We start from the raw sequence: 18,213 nt of genomic DNA on the forward strand, positions 1-18,213 counted from the left end.
AATGACTTTTTAAGATATTCCACGGTTTATATTGAAATCTACTTTTTAAGTTATTACTGTTTTATTGTTTATGCTCAATGACACATTCATTGAAGTATGCCAGAGCTAAAATCTATAAACTATTGACCTATTTTATCTCTTTCTCAGAAGCCATTTTCTGCTAGGAAAGTGTTTTATGGTTGTACTTTCTTATCAGAGAGGGTCACACTGTAGTCTGACCCAGTCCTGACTCAGACAGGAACTGCCACTTACATACTGTACCTGATGGAGACACTGAAGCGGAAAAAAAATGTATGATATAATGAATTCGTTGTGTAGTATGGATAATTGCTAGAACATTAGTAGCAAAGAAAAGATTCTCATATTTTTATTTTCAGTTATATAGTTGTTGTTTTTTAATAACATTGCATCATTCTCTAATATTTGCAGTTTACCCACTACTCAGCATTCTAAATGATTTTACAGAGCAAAGGTTAGTGAACCTTTGAACCGTCCTCTGCAGAGAAAAAAAAACAATACAGTGCCGGACACTTGAGGTAATGAGCTTCAGAAGACAGAGCTCTTTGTGACTTTGAAAGTCATTGAGCTCAATGGGCTCGATTCAGTAAACCGTGCTAAGTGTTAGCACGCCTGTGAAAAGCCCTATATCACGCCTAAAGTTAGTTTAGGCATGATAAATTCACATCTAAAGACTTTGGGCGTGATAACTAGGGTGCTAACTGGGTTAGCACCCTTTACTAAATTCACATCGCGCAAAGTGAAAACAGCGTACCCGATGCGCCTATAAGGTCGCATTGGGTGCGATTTTAACGTTGCACCCTGTGACGTTAAAGTCGCACCCAATGCACCTTATAGGCGCATCGGGTGCACCGTTTTCATCGCACCACGATGCGACATTTCGCGCGCACTGTGCTGTGTGCACGCAAAGTATTCAGTGTGGGACTTTGCGCGCGATGTGAATTTAGTAAACGGTGCTAACCCAGTTAGCACCCTAGTTATCACGCCCAAAGTCTTTAGGCGTGCTAACTGGGTTAGCACCGTTTACTGAATCAAGCCCAATGGCTCTTTTGCATAGATAAGAACTGGATTTTCTTAAATCTTGCTGTACTGGAAACAATATTAGACTTATGTCTCTGTTCCTAATGTTTTATTTCTTAGCTGTACTACACATACAAATCATCAAAAAAATGTTTCGCTTCAGTGTCTCTTTAACTCTTTTAGGCAGAGAAAGAAAAAAAGGAACACAGCATAGTTATTTGTGTGCTAGGCGCTGTACATATGCATGTCTATCTCATCATGTCACATGTAACCCCGAGTATCCTTTAACTAATTACAATCCATAAAACTCTTGCTGGTCAGAAAACAACTTACCATACAAGTGCAGGAAATATATACAAAAAGTGAATAGTTCAGGACAGTAGCTGTGGAACACTAAAACATTGTGTCATTTATCTGAGACAGTAAAAACATTGAAAGTTACAATTTTAGTATGTGAGATCCCAAAACAAGCGAGACAGGTGATCTCGGCACTGGGTCCGAGCTGCATAACACCTGCTGTGGGTGCCACCATAAACCATTATGTTATTCCAGCTATAGCGGCGCAGCAGAGAATCACTATAATTCGTGAGCCTGCAATAGTCAGACCCCAAAATACGTCCATGGAGGAACAGGCTAGGTAATCAGCAGGGGAATAAATTTGTTATATTCCCCTAATTTGCTTAGCGCGAGGAGAGCCATCTCTCGGCTTCTTCCCGCTACCTGCTGAATGCCACCAGATCAATATGTATGTTGAAACAAGGCATGAGGTCTAAACTAATGTAAACAAATAAAAATTCGTTATCCACTCAACCCAAACGAAAAACACAACCACAATCCTCACACCAACAACACATCTCACAGCATCATTCCAACTCCAGATTATCTCATGGATCAATCACGCTAAAGAGGAATGACTATACCTATTCAAATGATTCTAACCACTTCCCCTTGTTCCTCACAAAAAGTCCCTTCCACATCCTTTTCACCATCTTCTTTTAGCAAGTTTTGGGGGGGGGGGGGGGGTTTATAAGATGACAAGTGTCTTAAGGCATGTACGCACATTCAACTTATCCCCATGATCATCCTGACAACATGCTCAATTGCACGACCAAGCAATTGCATGACTTGTATTTTCCATGCACCAACCAACTGTAATATGCAATGTAACAGCCTATCAGCTACTAGCTGCACTGTGCACGAAACAACCAATTGGGGGCATAATAGCCAAAATTTAACACAGGCGTCTATTAGAGGCCTGGCGATCGTGGCACCCAAAGGACCTGCTTCGGTCACAATGCACAATCCATACAACAGATAACAGCACAAATTGAGCAGATGAGAGCAAGATCGAAGATAAGCCAAGTACCTATACTAGCTATCAAATGGAATTGTCAGGAACAAGAATAAAGGTATAGGGACCAGAGCTCTGAAACACTCAGGCTGCACAATGTTCTGTCAGGTCAGTTTGCCGAGTGAAAGTCTAGTCTTTATGCAGGGGAATTAACAGGTGTATCAGCCTATTACAGAGCTGTGAACTGTGGAAGGACATCTGCTGGTAGGAGGTAGAAATCCAGGACACGTTACAAGCCACGTACCGAGCGCAGGTGATGCAAGGAACTGCAGGCCAGGCAAGGATTATTATTACCATGGCATCATTAGTATAATGGTTTATATAGTGCAAACATATTCCAAGGAATTGTGCAATACACATTACATCGTACACAGTTGCATGACGTAGAATGAAGCAGAATTGTATGAAGAGTGGCGCATTTACAGAAAACACATAGAAGTGTCAATTACTCAGGGCTAACCATCAACAGATTTGTAAAATAAACAGGGGCCCATATGCAATTCATTTTTTCTCCTGCGTTTTCGCCTTGTCGATATGTTTAAACTTGTCAATAAAATACAGTTTAAGCCACCAGAAAGCAAGAAAATACTCAAAATAATTTTGATAGTACCCTTTTCACCTACTTTTTGGTACTTTTTAGTTGAAAAGTGCAGGAAAGATGTTTTAAATGAAAGATGAAAAATTATCTCCTAGGAAAAAGCTCAGGTGAAACAGTGAATTGCATATGGGCCACAGAGCGTAAAACACACTCATTAAACATCAGTAATGAAAACACAAGGAGAGTGGGCCCTACCCTTTCAAGCCAACGATCTAAGGGGTTAAGTGACAGAAACAACAGGTGAAGAAAGTTAAAGGACAACTGAAGTGAGAGGGTAATGGAGGCTGCCATATTGATCTCCTTTTAAAGTGAATGGGAACCGCATTTTAAAAAAAATGAAGCAAATACATACCTAAGGAGAGGGAAGGCTCTGGGTTGTATAGAGCCTTCCGTCTCCTCTCTCGGTGCTCTCTATCCTGTGCTGGCTCCCCCCCCCCCCCCATTTCAAACCCCCGTTAAAAGGGTATTTGGAAGTCTTCGGGAGCCGTGTCCTCCCGAAGACGTGCGGCTCCATACTGCGCAGGCGTGAGTGTGCAATAGAGCATGCTTGCGCACGCGCAGTACAGGGTCGCCCTTCTTCAGGAGCACTCGGGCTCCCTGAAGACTTCTGAAGCCTCCTTCGGCCATGTAAAGCAGTATTTGACTAGTTTAGTCAAATACTGCCACCGAGCGAGCCAGCACTGGAACGAGAAGACCAGGAGAGGAGCAGGAAGGCTCTATAGGACCCAGAGCCTTCCCTCTCCTTGGGTAAGTATCTGTCTCATTTTTTTAAATGCGGTTCCCATTCACTTTAAAGTGGACCTGAACTCTTGCACAGGACAGAGAGAAATGCGCCCTGTAGGTATTTAGAGAGTTTAGTCTGTATAATTCCCCCTCATTTGTTTCTAATCGCAAGTTGTAATTTGATGTCTTTGGTGTCACATGACTGCCTATGGCAGATAAGCCAGATAAGCTCATTTGAAAGCACAAGTTGCCTGGCTTCCTGTTCATCTTCCATGCATCAGTATTGTCTAAATTGCACACCTGACGAAGCATGTGGCAACTCTGCTCAAGCATCTGATCTGCATGCTTCTTCAGTAGTGAGACACTGCAGGAAAAAATAAATAAAAGACAAATACTGACCTATGGATAGGGAAGGCTCTGGGTCCTATAGATACTTCCTGGTTCCCTCTCGGCTCCCTCATTCCAGTTCTGTCACTCCAGATATAGGCATTCTACAAGTTGAATATGCCTTCAGGGATCTCTGGTAGGCTTCTGTAGCACTCGTGTCCCGCCTTCTGAGGGCTCCCAGAGATGGCAACTTTGAACAGGGTCAGCGATGGAACGTGGACTCTGAGAGAGGAGAAGGAAAGCTCTATGAGACCAAGAGCCTTCCCTCTCCATAGGTATCTGACTTTTCATTACAGCTGCTAGAGATTTGCTTTACATTAGGGGTTTGATTCACAAAGCGGTGCTAACTGTTAGCACGCCTGTGAAAACCCCCTTAGCACGTCTAAACGAGCCTTTCGCGCATAAAACTTTACGCGTGCACTGCACAGAGCGCAGGGCACAAAACTTTGTGCGTGATCTGATTGAGAAATCTGGTGCTAACCTACTTAGCACCCTGGTTAGCACGTCTAAAGACTTTAGACGTGCTAAGTAGGTTAGCACCACTTTGTGAATCAAGCCCTAGCTCTGGTCCATTTTAAGATCATATAATAAACAAGACAAAAAAAACAGAGGTTCTTCTCACTAGGGACAGAATGAAATCATTAATGAGTAACTTTTAATAAACTTTTATGCTGAAATGTTCTCAGAAAGACTCCTTTTCAAGTTCCTTACAAGATAACATGATTGTGATTGGAACTATGAAGCATTGCCAAACTGTCACTAAAGTCAGGTACACCAACAAGCATTCCATTACACCATAATTAAAACAAATAAGTACCTTTAAAGTGAACCTAAAGGCAACAAAAAAAATGAGATTAACTCACCTGGGGCTTCCCTCAGCCCCCTGCAGACGATCGGTGCCCTCGCAGCCCCGCTCCGATGGCCCAGGACCCGCCAGCGAAGACTTCCGGTTTGGCCGTCACCGGCCGACAGGCATGGGAACGCGAGTGATTGTTCGCGTTCCCAGCCTGTATATCGCCCCCTATGCTGCTATTGCGGCCAGGAGGCCACAATAGCAGCATAGGGGGCGATATACAGGCTGGGAACGCGATATACAGGCTGGGAACACGAACAATCACTCGCGTTCCCATGCCTGTCGGCCGGTGACGGCCAAACCGGAAGTTTGCCGGCGGGTCCTGGGCCATCGGAGCAGGGCTGTGAGGGCACTGATCGTCTGCAGGGGGCTGAAGGAAGCCCCAGGTGAGTTAATCTCATTTTTTTTTTTACTTTAGGTTCTCTTTAAGTACCCAGAGCTCAGTGGCGTAACTAGCAATAACTAGGCCCCCCCTGCAAAACTTTGGATGGGGCCCTCTCCTCCTCCTCCACTACCCCACTCCCCGCTTTCTGCACAGGTAAACTGAGAATCAATGTTATTTAATTGGCTAGTGCACACTGGAATATGTTTTCACCATGCAGATAGAAACAGACAGCAGTGAAGCACTGCACACATTTTCTCCATCAATTACATTAGCTTCTGTGATAAAACGTGCATGTTTTCACACACATGGTGTTCAGAAAACTCATACAGAAAACTGACAGACGAGTGTGCTCCTAGCCTCAGCTTATTACACTCACTCTGTCCACCTCTGATGGAGCAGAAATAGCTCTGTAGAGTCCTCCAGCATTACTACAGTACACAGCACTTAACCACTTGCCGACCAGGGCTTTCTGCACTGATCGGTGCTACGTGGGTTCTCCAGCCCGCAGCACCGATCAGGAGTGAGCCTTGGCGATCAGACTACCCCTCTTTTTTCCCCACTAGGGGGATGTCCTGCTGGGGAGGTCTGATCGCCACCGGCTTGCTGCGCTTTGCTGGGGGGGCTCTTCAAAGCCCCCCTCCGAAGCGTTTTCGGCGCTCCGTCCTTCTCCCTCCCCCTGTGAGCTGCGCAGGACGGATTTCCGTCCTGCGCATTGAAGGATAGGCTTCAGCCTATCATATGCCGGCGATCCCCGGCCAATCAGAGGCCGGGGATCGCCGATCTGCCTTACGGCGCTGCTGCGCAGCAGCGCCGTATGATGTAAACAGCGGGGATTTCTTCCCCGCCTGTTTACATTTTGCCCGCGAGCCGCGATCGGCGGCTCTCCGGCTGTTCACGGAGACACCCTCCGTGAACTGACATGGAAAGGCCGCTTCCATGGTAACCCGCAGACGACCAGTTTACGCCAATCGGCGTTAGCTGGTCGTCAAGAGGATAAGGAGGGGTAGAGAGGTTGGGGGCTGGGCTCTGTACACAAGAGCCTGCTTAACACTGAATAGGGATTGTCTACAAATGTTTGTCTGCAAAACTTTGTGTGATTCCTTTTCAGTGGCTGAGCAGATTCGGTCATTAGAACAATTGGGCAGAGAGCTGAAAATATTTTTCTATCCGTGCCCTTAGTTGTCAGTCTCTCAGGACAGGGAAAAGAAACTTCCCTCCCCACAGGGCCCCCAGCGGCTTCTGGGCCCCCCCCTGTGGCTGCATCTCTTGCAGGGTCTATTGTTACGACCCTGCCAGAGCTGCAGACGCCACTATCTGTGCAATCTCAGAAGATCAAACATTATAGAGCACCTGTTACAACCTCTGCTTTTTTTTACTGAGATATAAAGCGAAAGGTGTTTGTTCATACCACCCTGCCTGCATACGTAGCATAAACAGAAGTGTTCTACTTTTTCCACACCACACAGGCCAGTCCTGACGAAGATTAAGAGCACAGGGAAATGGTAACGGGGGACCCCGACAACAACGAGCAACGGGATCCCATTTAAGAAACAGGTAATCTTGCCCACCGTGGCCTTTATTCCACAATTTTTTTTGTCAGTTCAGGTTACGTACTTAGTGACAAAATGCATAAGCACTGCAAGCCAAAAGTGTTGATTAGCAAACAAAGCAGATGTCACATACCAGGATGAGTGGATGCTCACGTAGCATAGTAGTGGGTTCCAGTGGTGCACACTGAAAACTGCATGCAAAATTTACATAGAAAGTGGGATCGCTGCCTTAAAGCACATTTGCTTACCGCCAGGCCGCCGAGAATCCTCCGTAACTGAAGACCACAGCAGTCTCGTTGCTATGACGCCCTCTAGTGGCGCCTTGTGTGTTGCAAGTGTCATAGAGACGGGACCTCTATGAACTTCAGTTACAGAGGCATCTCGGCGGCCCGGCGGTAAGCAAATGAAGCCGCACCACTTCGCACACATCTGCGGAGACACTCAGGGGGAGAGAGAGATGCAGCGGACACATCAAAGCTGCCAGACATTCTTGTCAGGTGGCGCGCTGGGGGGATAACACGGCCACATGCTTGTACGTGCAGCTAGTGGTGCTCAAATACCCCTTTTCAAAATTCGAGTTAGGTCGAATTCGAATAGTAAATTATTCGAGATCAGTCGAATATTCGAGTCGAATAATTTTTACTATTCGATTCGACCTCGGAATTCGAGCTCACTATTCGAGTCGGTATTCGAGCTCATTATTCGAGCTGACTATTCGAAATGGCCTTAAATAGCTTCCAACACTTGTTTTGAGGGTGAATGATGCAAGAAACCTCTTTTTTTCCAAGTAACAACAGCAAGTGATTATGTGGGGATGTTCCTTTAAAAAAAAAAAGTTGAAAAGAGAAGTTGTGTCCAGAAATTTGTTCAGTACTGTATATACTTCTTCTTCTTCTTCTTTATCTTCTATATCTTCTTCTTCTTCTTCTATATCTTCTTCTTCTATATCTTCTTCTTCTATATCTTCTTCTTCTTTTATATTGTCTTCTTCTTCTTCTTCTTCATCTTCTTCATCATCATCTTCTTCTTCTTCATCTTCTTCATCTTCTTCTTCATCTTCTTCATCTTCTTCATCTTCTTCTTCTTCATCATCTTCTTCTTCATCATCTTCTTCATCTTCTTCTTCTTCATCTTCTTCATCTTCTTCTTCTTCTTCATCTTCTTCATCTTCTTCTTCATCTTCTTCATCATCTTCATCTTCTTCATCTTCATCTTCTTCATCTTCTTCTTCTTCATCATCTTCATCTTCTTCTTCATCTTCTTCTTCTTCATCATCTTCATCTTCATCTTCTTCATCTTCTTCTTCTTCATCTTCTTCTTCTTCTTCATCATCTTCTTCTTCTTCATCTTCATCTTCTTCTTCATCTTCTTCTTCTTCATCTTCTTCATCTTCTTCTTCATCTTCTTCTTCTTCTTCATCATCTTCATCTTCTTCTTCTTCATCTTCTTCTTCATCTTCTTCATCTTCTTCTTCTTCATCTTCTTCTTCTTCTTCTTCTTCTTCTTCATCTTCTTCTTCTTCATCTTCTTCTTCTTCATCTTCTTCATCTTCTTCTATATCGTCTTCTTCTTCACTTATTTCTCTTTTCAAATTTTTTTTTTTAAAGAAATGCAGCTATTTTTGAGCGTAACAAATAGCTGGTGGCGCACGCATGTTGGAAGCGCCATTGTATGTGCTCCCTGGCAGTGGAAACACACAGACAGCAGGAGGTAAATTCAGCAGCAGGAGGAGGAGGATGAGTGTGTGGCAGCAGGCAGTCAATGAGGCAGGCAGCGTGACATAATAGCCCTGGTACCTAGCGGTGATACCAGGGCTGTAAATAAACACAGCAGGCAGGAGGTCCCAGACAGCGGTCGTGCAGCCCACATTGTGTCCAATACACAACTGGGACAACACAGTTTTCAACCCGGGCACCTCAGAAAAATTAAACCTTTTTTTTTTTTTTTTTATGGTTTTGTAGTTTTGTTTTTACAACAAATTACACAGACAGATATAGCTATTTTTTGACGTAATAGCTGGTGGCAGAGTGGCAGCAGAAGGTAAATCTGTGTACCCTGGCGTTGGGAAACACAGACAGACAGACAGACAGCAGCAGCAGCAGCAGGAGGAATGGAGGAGTAATGTGAGCAGCTATTGTTTGACGTAATAGCTGGTGGCAGAGTGGCAGCAGAAGGTAAATCTGTGTACCCTGGCGTTGGGAAACACAGACAGACAGCAGCATCAGCAGGAGGAATGGAGGAGTAGTGTGAGTGTGGCAGCAGGCAGGCAGCGTGACATAATAGCCCTGGTACCTAGCGGTGATACCAGGGCTGTAAATAAACACAGCAGGCAGGAGGTCCCAGACAGCGGTCGTGTAGCCCACATTGTGTCCAATACACAACTGGGACAACACAGTTTTCAACCCGGGCACCTCAGAAAAATTAAACCTTTTTTTTTTTTTTTTATGGTTTTGTAGTTTTGGTTTTACAACCAATTACACAGATATAGCTATTTTTTGACGTAATAGCTGGTGGCAGAGTGGCAGCAGAAGGTAAATCTGTGTACCCTGGCGTTGGGAAACACAGACAGACAGCAGCATCAGCAGGAGGAATGGAGGAGTAGTGTGAGTGTGGCAGCAGGCAGGCAGCGTGACATAATAGCCCTGGTACCTAGCGGTGATACCAGGCCGTAAATGAACACAACAGGAGGTCCCAGACAGCGGTCGTGCAGCCCACATCGTGTCCAATACACAACTGGGACAACACAGTTTTCAACCCGGGCACCTCAGAAAAATTAAACCTTTTTTTTTTTTTTTTTAATGGTTTTTTGGTTTTGTTTGTAAAACAAATTACACAGATATATAGCTATTGTTTGACGTAATAGCTGGTGGCAGAGTGGCAGCAGAAGGTAAATCTGTGTACCCTGGCAGTGGGAAACACAGACAGACAGCAGAAGGGCAGTACACAGCAGCCCACTGTAGGTGTAAAATGTGTGGCTGCAGGCGACGTAATAGTCAAAGTGAACCAGGCTGGCTTAGTGAGCAGGAGCCAGGAGGTGGTAAAGGGTGGTAAGGCACATTAACGATGGTTCTTAGCCAGTTCATGTCCCCCTCTCGCCGACAACAGGGGCCAGGAACTCGCCTTCCACCCACGCCTGGTTCATCTTGAGAAACGTCAGTCTGTCCACAGACTTGTGAGACAGACGTGAGCGTTTCTCGGTGACCACACCACCAGCTGCACTGAAGCAGCGCTCGGACAGCACGCTGGAAGGGGGGCAGGACAGCACTTCCAGGGCGTACTGCGCCAGCTCGCTCCAGATCTCCAGGCGCTTGACCCAATACTCCATGGGATCAACAGGGGCATCGCTGTCAAGCCCGCTGTAGGACCCCATGTAGTCAGCCACCATGCGGGTCAGGCGCTGGCTGTGACCGGTGGAGGATGCTGCTGCATGCACCTCCTCTCTAGTCACTGCTGCCGGAGCCTCTACAGTCCTGTAGAGCTCGTGGCTGAGAGACAGCAGGTCTGTGGGGCGCTTGCTGCTGGATGCAGGCACCTGCTGCTGCCTCTGTGCTGGCTGCTGGACAGTGGGGGTGGAAGGCTGGGGGAAGGCTTCCTCCAAGCGCTCAACAAGGGCCTGCTGCAAGCTCCTTATTTGTTGCGCTGGGTCTCCTCCTGCAGGCGGCAGGAACTGGCTCAACTTCCCCTTGAGGCGTGGGTCCAACATCATGCTGATCCAGATGTCCTCCCTCTGCTTCATCTGGATCACCCTGGGGTCTCTGCGCAGGCACGTCAGCATGTGCGCTGCCATTGGGAAGAGGCGGGCCACGTCTGCTGGCACATCGACGGCAGTGCTGCTGTCCTCATCCTCCTCCTCTGCCTCGTCAGCCTCATCCTCTCTCCACCCCCGCACCAACTCAGCTGCACTGTGCTGCTCCCCCTCATCAGCAGCAAGGTCAGGGACCTCCACCAAGTCCTCCTCCTCCTCCCCCTCAGAGGTGGACTGTGCAGCTGCTTGCCGCTCCTGCTGGTCCAAGGCTGCCGCTCCCTGTTCCAGCAAAGCATCGAGGGCCCTGTTCAGCAGACAAACCAGGGGCACCCACTCGCAGACCATAGCATGGTCCCTGCTCACCATGTTAGTGGCCTGCAGAAAGGGAGCCAGCACTAAGCACACCTGCTGCATGTGCCTCCAGTCATCATCGGGGACGATGGACGGGATGTTGCTGGTCTTGTCCCTTCTCTGAGCGGCGGAAACAGTGGCCAGGGCAAGGTACTGGTTGACAGCGTGCTTCTGTTCAACCAGACGCTCCAACATCGCCAGGGTGGAGTTCCAGCGAGTCGGAACGTCAAGGATCAGCCGATGGCGTGGCAGATCCAGCTCCTTTTGCACGTCTTCCAGGCTCGCACAGGCTGCAGCCGAGCGCCGGAAGTGACGCACAACGTTCCTTGCCGTTTCCAGCAGTTCGCCCATCCCCTGGTAGGTGCGCAAGAACTTCTGCACTACCAGGTTCAGCACGTGGGCAAGACAGGGGATGTGGGTCAGGTTTCCCCTGTCTATTGCGGCAACCAGATTGGCCCCATTGTCGGCCACCACCTCTCCGACTCTGAGGCCTCTGGGGGTCAGCCAAATCCTCTCCTGCTCCTGGAGTTTGGCCAACACATGGGTTGCCGTCAGCTTGGTCTTCCCAAGGCTGACCAAGTGCAGCAGCGCTTGGCAGTGGCGGGCCTTCACGCTGCTGCTGAGGCGGGGGGTTTGGCCAGGTGTGCCGGAGGATGGCAGAGGATCGGAGGAACCTGCTGCAGTTCCCCTGACCCTGCGGGGTGGCACCACCCACTGTGTTGCTGCTGCTGCTGTGCCCGCTGCTGCTCTCCCATCCTCACCCCCTTCCACCAAGCTGACCCAGTGGACAGTGAAGGACAGGTAGCGGCCTGTCCCGAAGCGGCTGCTCCAGGAGTCCATGGTGACGTGGACCCTTTCACCAACCGCGTGCTCCAGCCCTCGCTCCACATTGGCCATCACAAAGCGGTGCAGTGCAGGAATGGCCTTGCGGGAGAAAAAGTGTCTGCTGGGGAGCTGCCAGTCTGGGGCTGCGCAAGCAAGCAGCGCACGAATGTCGCTCCCCTCCTGCACGAGCGTGTACGGCAGGAGTTGGGAGCACATGGCCCGTGCCAGCAAGCCGTTCAGCTGCCGCACGCGACGGCTGCTGGGAGGCAGAGCCCTAACCACCCCCTGGAAGGACTCGCTCAAAAGGCTCTGGCGTGGCCTTTTGCTGGCACGGGAATCAGCAGACACAGCGGAGGAGGCCACTGAGGACTGGCTGCCAGAACAGGCCTCAGTGTCGGCGGCAGGAGTTGCAGAGGGGGGAGGAGCAGTGCGTTTCCGCACTCCTGCTGGTGCTGCTGGAGGAGCAGGAGGGCGGGTGGCTGCTGTTGCTGCTGCTGCTGAAGGCTGTGCAGTGATGGGTGTGGTGCCACTGCCAGCACCAGATGCCTTCAGCCTCTGGAACTCCTGATGCTGGTGGAAATGTTTCGCAGCAAGGTGGTTGATGAGCGAGCTGGTGCAGAACTTTAAGGGGTCTGCACCTCTGCTCAACTTCCGCTGACAGTGGTTGCAAGTGGCGTACTTGCTGTACACTGTGGGCATGGTGAAAAAGCGCCAGATTGGTGACAGAAACATCCCCCTACGGCATGGAAGCGCTGCTGCCTGTCTCCCTGTGGTGGTTGGGGGTGGGGCTTGGGGGGCTTGGGTGCGGCTGGTGGTGGTACTGGCAGATGCTGCTGCTGCTGCTGCTGAGCCTGAGACACCAGCAGGCTGTGGGACCTGCCTACTGCTGCTGCCAATGCTTGCAATGATGCGCCTCCTTGCAAGGCCCACAAGAGCATCCTCCTCCTCCTCCTCAGAGCTGCTGAGGACGACATCCCCTGGAGGTGGTGGCACCCAGTCTCTGTCTGTCACCGGGTCATCAACATCCTCCCCCTCCTGAAACATGTCCTGCTGGGATGAGGACCCCCCAAACTCCTCTCCTGATGCATGGATGGGCTGCTTGACTGTCGCCACAGTCTTGCTGTCCAATCCCTCATCCCCCAAAGTGCCCATCAGCATCTCCTCCTCAAGATCGCCAACAACAGCAGACAATTTACTCATGATGCCTGGGGTCAAAAGACTGCTGAATGACAGGTCGGCGAGTGACGGTGAACTGGCCTCCTCCCCAGACCCTGCTGGGCGGCTGCTGCGAACAGGGGTGGTGGTGGTGGTGGTGAGGGTGGAGGCCTCAGATGCAGAGCTGATGGCGGGCTGCTCATCCTCCGTCATGAGTTGCACCACAGTGTCTGCATGCTTTTCCTCAATGGGACGTTTCCGACCCGGCTGGAGGAAAATCGGAGCAGGTGCTACACGCTGCTGCTGCTGTGTCTCTGCAGCGTGAGTTGCAGATGCTCCTGCTGGGCGGCGCCCAAGGCGTCCACGGCCAGTGGCTATGGGAGGAATGTTAGCCACTGACGCTGCTGCTGCTGCTGCGGAACTGTGCATGGTGGCGCGCCCGCGCCCGCGGCTTGCCACAATGCTGCTCCCTCTCCTCCTGATTCCCCTGCTGCCCTTCCCCTTGCCCAAACCGCGCTGGCTGCCACTTCCAGACATCTTCGATGTTTTGGGCGTATAGACAAAAGTTTTTTAAAAGGGCGGGTGAAAAGTGGGGTACTTTAATGGAGTGGGTTGGTGGGTGAGGTGACTGAGTGAGTGTCCCTAGTACAGTAAGTAAGTAGTAACAGTCAGGAAGTACAACTAGCAGTTACAATAATCAGTAGTAATCACAAGTAAATTTAGTGTGTGTACACTACAGACAGTGAGTGCACGCACGCGCAAACACGCGCAGGAGCTAGCCTATGAACAGTGACTGAGTGAGTGTCCCTAGTACAGTAAGTAAGTAAGTAGTAACAGTCAGTAAGTACAACTAACTAATTACAATAATCAATCAGTTATCAGAAGGAAATAGAGTGTGTGTAGTGTGTACACAGACAGTGAGTGCACACACGCAGGAGCTAGTAGCCTATGAACAGTGACTGAGTGTCCTAGACTCCTAGTACAGTAAGTAGTAACAGTAAGTACAACTAACTAATTACAATAATCAATCAGTTATCAGAAGGAAATAGAGTGTGTGTAGTGTGTACACAGACAGTGAGTGCACACACGCAGGAGCTAGTAGCCTATGAACAGTGACTGAGTGTCCTAGACTCCTAGTACAGTAAGTAGTAACAGTGAGTACAACTAACTAATTACAATATTCAATTACAATAATCAATCAGTTATCAGAACTTGGAAATAGAGTGTGTGTAGTGTGTACACAGACAGTGAGTGCACACACGCAGGAGCAGCTAGTAGCCTATGAACAGTGACAGTGAGTGTCCTAGTACAGTTACAGTATATAACTACAATACTAATACAATCAGTAGTAAAGGACAGCAGAAATACTGGTATAGAATAGAGAGAAATAAACAGAGGACAGGAGGACAGCTGCCCACACAGGCAGGCCCTGAGGCCTAAAGCTGTAAGCCTGCAGCAGCTGGCCTGTCTCTATGTAACACAAAAGCTACTAACTAAAATACAATGTCTAACTAACTAACAACAATATAGGTGTGTATAGGAGGTGTATGTGAGAAAAACGCTAGGTAAATGACCACAATAAAGCTCTTGCTAAGCCAAAGCACAAAGGAGCAACTCTCTCTCTATGCAAGTCTCAGGCAAGGACGGAGAAACGTAACATGGCGGCCGCTATTTATAGGGTAGGGGCTGGCCAGGGTCCCCCTCTGTGATTGGCTGCCGTCAGAGGGCCTGGGAGCCCTCTGATTGGCTCTAAGGACATCAATCTGGGCTATGACGCTATTCGAGCTCGGTACCGAGCTCGAATAGCGCCGTTTGCTCGAATAGCTTGAATAGTTAAAGGGCTATTCGAGTGTACGCGAATAGCCCATTCGAATAGCTACAGCTATTCGGAGCTCGAATACCGAGCTCGAATAGCTGGAAAAGAGCTCGAATATTCGAGCTACTCGAATATTCGAGCTCTGCTGAGCACCACTGCGTGCAGCACTAATCAGTGAGCACATGACTAGGGGTATCATGCGGCTATCATCACGTAGCTTATTATTTTACATTGCAGTGGGTGCTTCTCTCAGGAGGTGTCATCCTTGACTTGCATATAAGCCGAACACACACGTCCCAAAAATCCGGCTTATGTGCGAGTATATATACGTATAAACTTTAATACAAAGCCTGCATGCAGCGAGTTATAAAAACGCAATCAGTTACAACACAGTACTGTGAACAGCCCCATAGAATTGTATGGGCAGTGAGTTGACATGTAGAATTATTCTGTAACGTAACTGGGCTAATGCTGAGTACACATGATGCAATTTCCCACCCGATCGACAGGTGATCGCATGGGAAGTTGCATCATGTGTACATGTCCAAAGTGCACCGCATTGATAAAGCGATTCAATTTTCCAATTATAAGTCAACAAAATCGATCACTTTAACGATCGGGAGCCAATCGAACATGTCGGAAATAATCGCCCAATGCAAGTGAATTGGGTGGGATATTGCATTGTGTGTATTATACATAACTAACTAGCCCTAAGGCTACATTCACAGGGGTGCAGCATAACGTCTACATGGTAACGTGGCTTTGCGCATCGCAATCCACCACCTATGTGATGTTCAGTGTGGCAGGTGTGCTTGGGTTAAATGGCGTGCGGCTTTCCAACATACTGACTGCAGTGTGTTACAGCAAAACGTGCACGGTGACAGTGAAGTATACTTTTAATCAACTGTATGTGATGCAACGTGAGGATAACGTGTGGCCCTGCTTTACCGTGAACATAGCCTAAAGATTAACCTTTTGAAGCTTTTTTATTATTATTGCCTATGGAGGTGTGTATTTTTTTAGCCCTTGAAGTTTCCTTGACCACAATTCTTTGCCACTCCTTGTGCTAAGAGTTATGCAGTGTATTTATAGATGCTTTGTAAGCCAATGTTTACATAAACAAAACTAATAATAAACCTCAATGGTTCAGAAGCTTACATTATATTTTTAGCAGGGGTCGCAATGACAACAAACAAATGTTCATATGACAGACTCTCTGCCATGTGGATCATTCATATTATTATTAAATGTCCGCAAGTGAAAATGTTCTCTTGTTGTAAAGTAAAATTCATAGTTTAAAATATGTAAAATGCTGTAAAACATGTTGAAACACAAAGTTATAAATGCCTTTCACCTGTGTATGCAGGTAAGAAGAGCCATACAAAAACTTCCTGAATTCACAGCAAACAGACTTTACATTAGGTACCCCAACACAAAAAAATATAAACTGGTGGCCCACACTAGGATGGTCAATCCCATCATCCTCTGTTCTGCATGCATTTTACATCACAAAACTATTGTTTCAGCATCCCAAACTACTGCCATCACACTCTCTGTGTCAATAGCTTTTTGCTGCTCAGGAAAGTTCACATACAAAAGGATTTTGTGGGGGGAAAAAACACACTGCAGCAGACAATGTTCCAGCATGATATGCCAAAAGATTATAACATACTAATGTTGTTTATTCAGTTTATTTGTTCTGTGCATGTTTAGTGACTGCTATGAAACCATACACTACACACAATCTGATCTGAATGATGTAAGACTATGAGCGGACAGGAAGGTACATTGGTCCCACTGTCATGCAGGATCTGTCCTCACACATCAGGTAGCTGAGACTAATGCCTAGTACACACCATACAATTTTCTGCTAGATTTTTCTGTTAGATTTTCTGTAATGCTGGGCATACATGAGTCGACCCGGCGGCTCGATTAGCCGCCGGATCGACTCCCGTCGCGTCCCCGCTCATCCCCGCGGGCATTTCGTATCTTCCTTTCGTTTGTCTTCTATTGTCCGCCCGCGGGGATCGAAGCGCGGAATCGACTTGCCGTGTGATCGGACACGTCGGAAAGTATCAATTGAGCCATCAGCAGCTCGATTGATAAGGGCCCATCGACCCCTGAATGTCCAGCAAAAGATTTTCTGTAATTAGATTATTTTCTGTAAAGTACTGGTAGAGACTGGTCATTATCTCTGGTGCATTGTCTTCTGGTTATCTCCTGCTGAGTAGAACAATGCCTAATTACTAGGCAGATAGATAATTTCCAACATGTTGGAAATTATCTATCTGGCAGGTAAATCTAATGCTGGGCATACACGGCTCGACGCAGGCTTATCAATCGAGCCGCTGATGGCTTGATTGATAATATCCAACGTGTCCGATCACCGCAGGGATCGATTCCGCGCTCGATACCTGCGGGCGGACAATAGCGGTGAATCGAGCGGAAGATAAGAAGCGCCGGCAGGGACCAGGAGGAATCGATTCGGGCGGACGAGCGGGCACGCGGCGGGAGTCGATTTGGCCGGGCCGGATCGACCCGTGTATGCCCAGCATACAGCCCAATCTACACGATACGATTCTTTGTGCAATTCGATTACAATTCTATTTACGATACAATTAAATCCGACATGTCCGATTGGGATTGCAAAACAATGGCAAATCGAAATTGAATCGAATCGAATCCTGATCGGACATGTCGGATTTAATCGGATCGTAAATAGTATCGTTATCGAATCACACAAAGAATCGTATCGTGTAGATGGATGAAGCTTTATTGTACCAAAAGCAGTTGGATGAAAGCACTAGTAAGAGCCATATAGGGTTACAATATGCATATATCCAGTGCAGAAGGTGTTACCCAATACCCAGGAGATAACACACTGATAATGCCACTGCCAGGAGCCAGGCTGCTCGCACACCTACCAGAAGAAGAGTTTGGAGCAGAAGTTGGCGGCTTCCAGGGGGTTGGGTTTCCCTTCCTTGTGCACAGGCTCCATGCTCAGCTCCTCAGTGTGCCCGCTATGTCCCTGTGCTCATCAGGAGGACAGCCCCGGGCTGGAGCGCTGAGCAAAGTGCCCGACCCAGCAAACCACAGCACACTCCTGCCGCTGCCTCCAGCTGCGGCCAGCGCACACAGCCACATAACGCCACGCCTCTCGGCCAAATCCTCGCCTCTCATTGGACGGAAGCCGGGAGCTACGACAGACATGATCGGACTGCACGTCATAGAACACGGGGGGAGGCGGAGCAGAGTGCAGACTTGGAGGTGTTGCTGCTGGCGGTGACCGCATGTGAGGCCGGAGTATGAACAGCGCCAAGGACCGTAGTTACCTGTCTTCTGAACTCTGCTATGGCTCACACGGGAATAGAGAATGAGCGTGCGATCTGTCCTAGCTCTTCTGTCTCGATTGGAAGTGCCTGCAATACTGAATGGA

At 48.2% G+C, this 18,213-nt stretch overlaps 1 protein-coding gene across 1 annotated transcript in view; it reads right to left on the minus strand.

Moving 5' to 3' along the window:
- Nucleotides 1-17,914, minus strand: part of ABCC4 (ATP binding cassette subfamily C member 4 (PEL blood group)) — a 418,547-nt gene extending 400,633 nt beyond the window's left edge. Inside the window, exon 1 of the mRNA XM_068267922.1 lies at nucleotides 17,702-17,914. Within this exon, the coding sequence (XP_068124023.1) occupies nucleotides 17,702-17,775 (74 nt within the window). The 5' untranslated portion in view covers nucleotides 17,776-17,914. The remainder of the gene's footprint in view (nucleotides 1-17,701) is intronic.
- Between the last annotated feature and the right edge of the window lie 299 nt (nucleotides 17,915-18,213).

Source organism: Hyperolius riggenbachi, chromosome 2 (genome assembly GCF_040937935.1).
Source record: "Hyperolius riggenbachi isolate aHypRig1 chromosome 2, aHypRig1.pri, whole genome shotgun sequence".
Lineage (NCBI taxonomy): Eukaryota > Metazoa > Chordata > Amphibia > Anura > Hyperoliidae > Hyperolius > Hyperolius riggenbachi.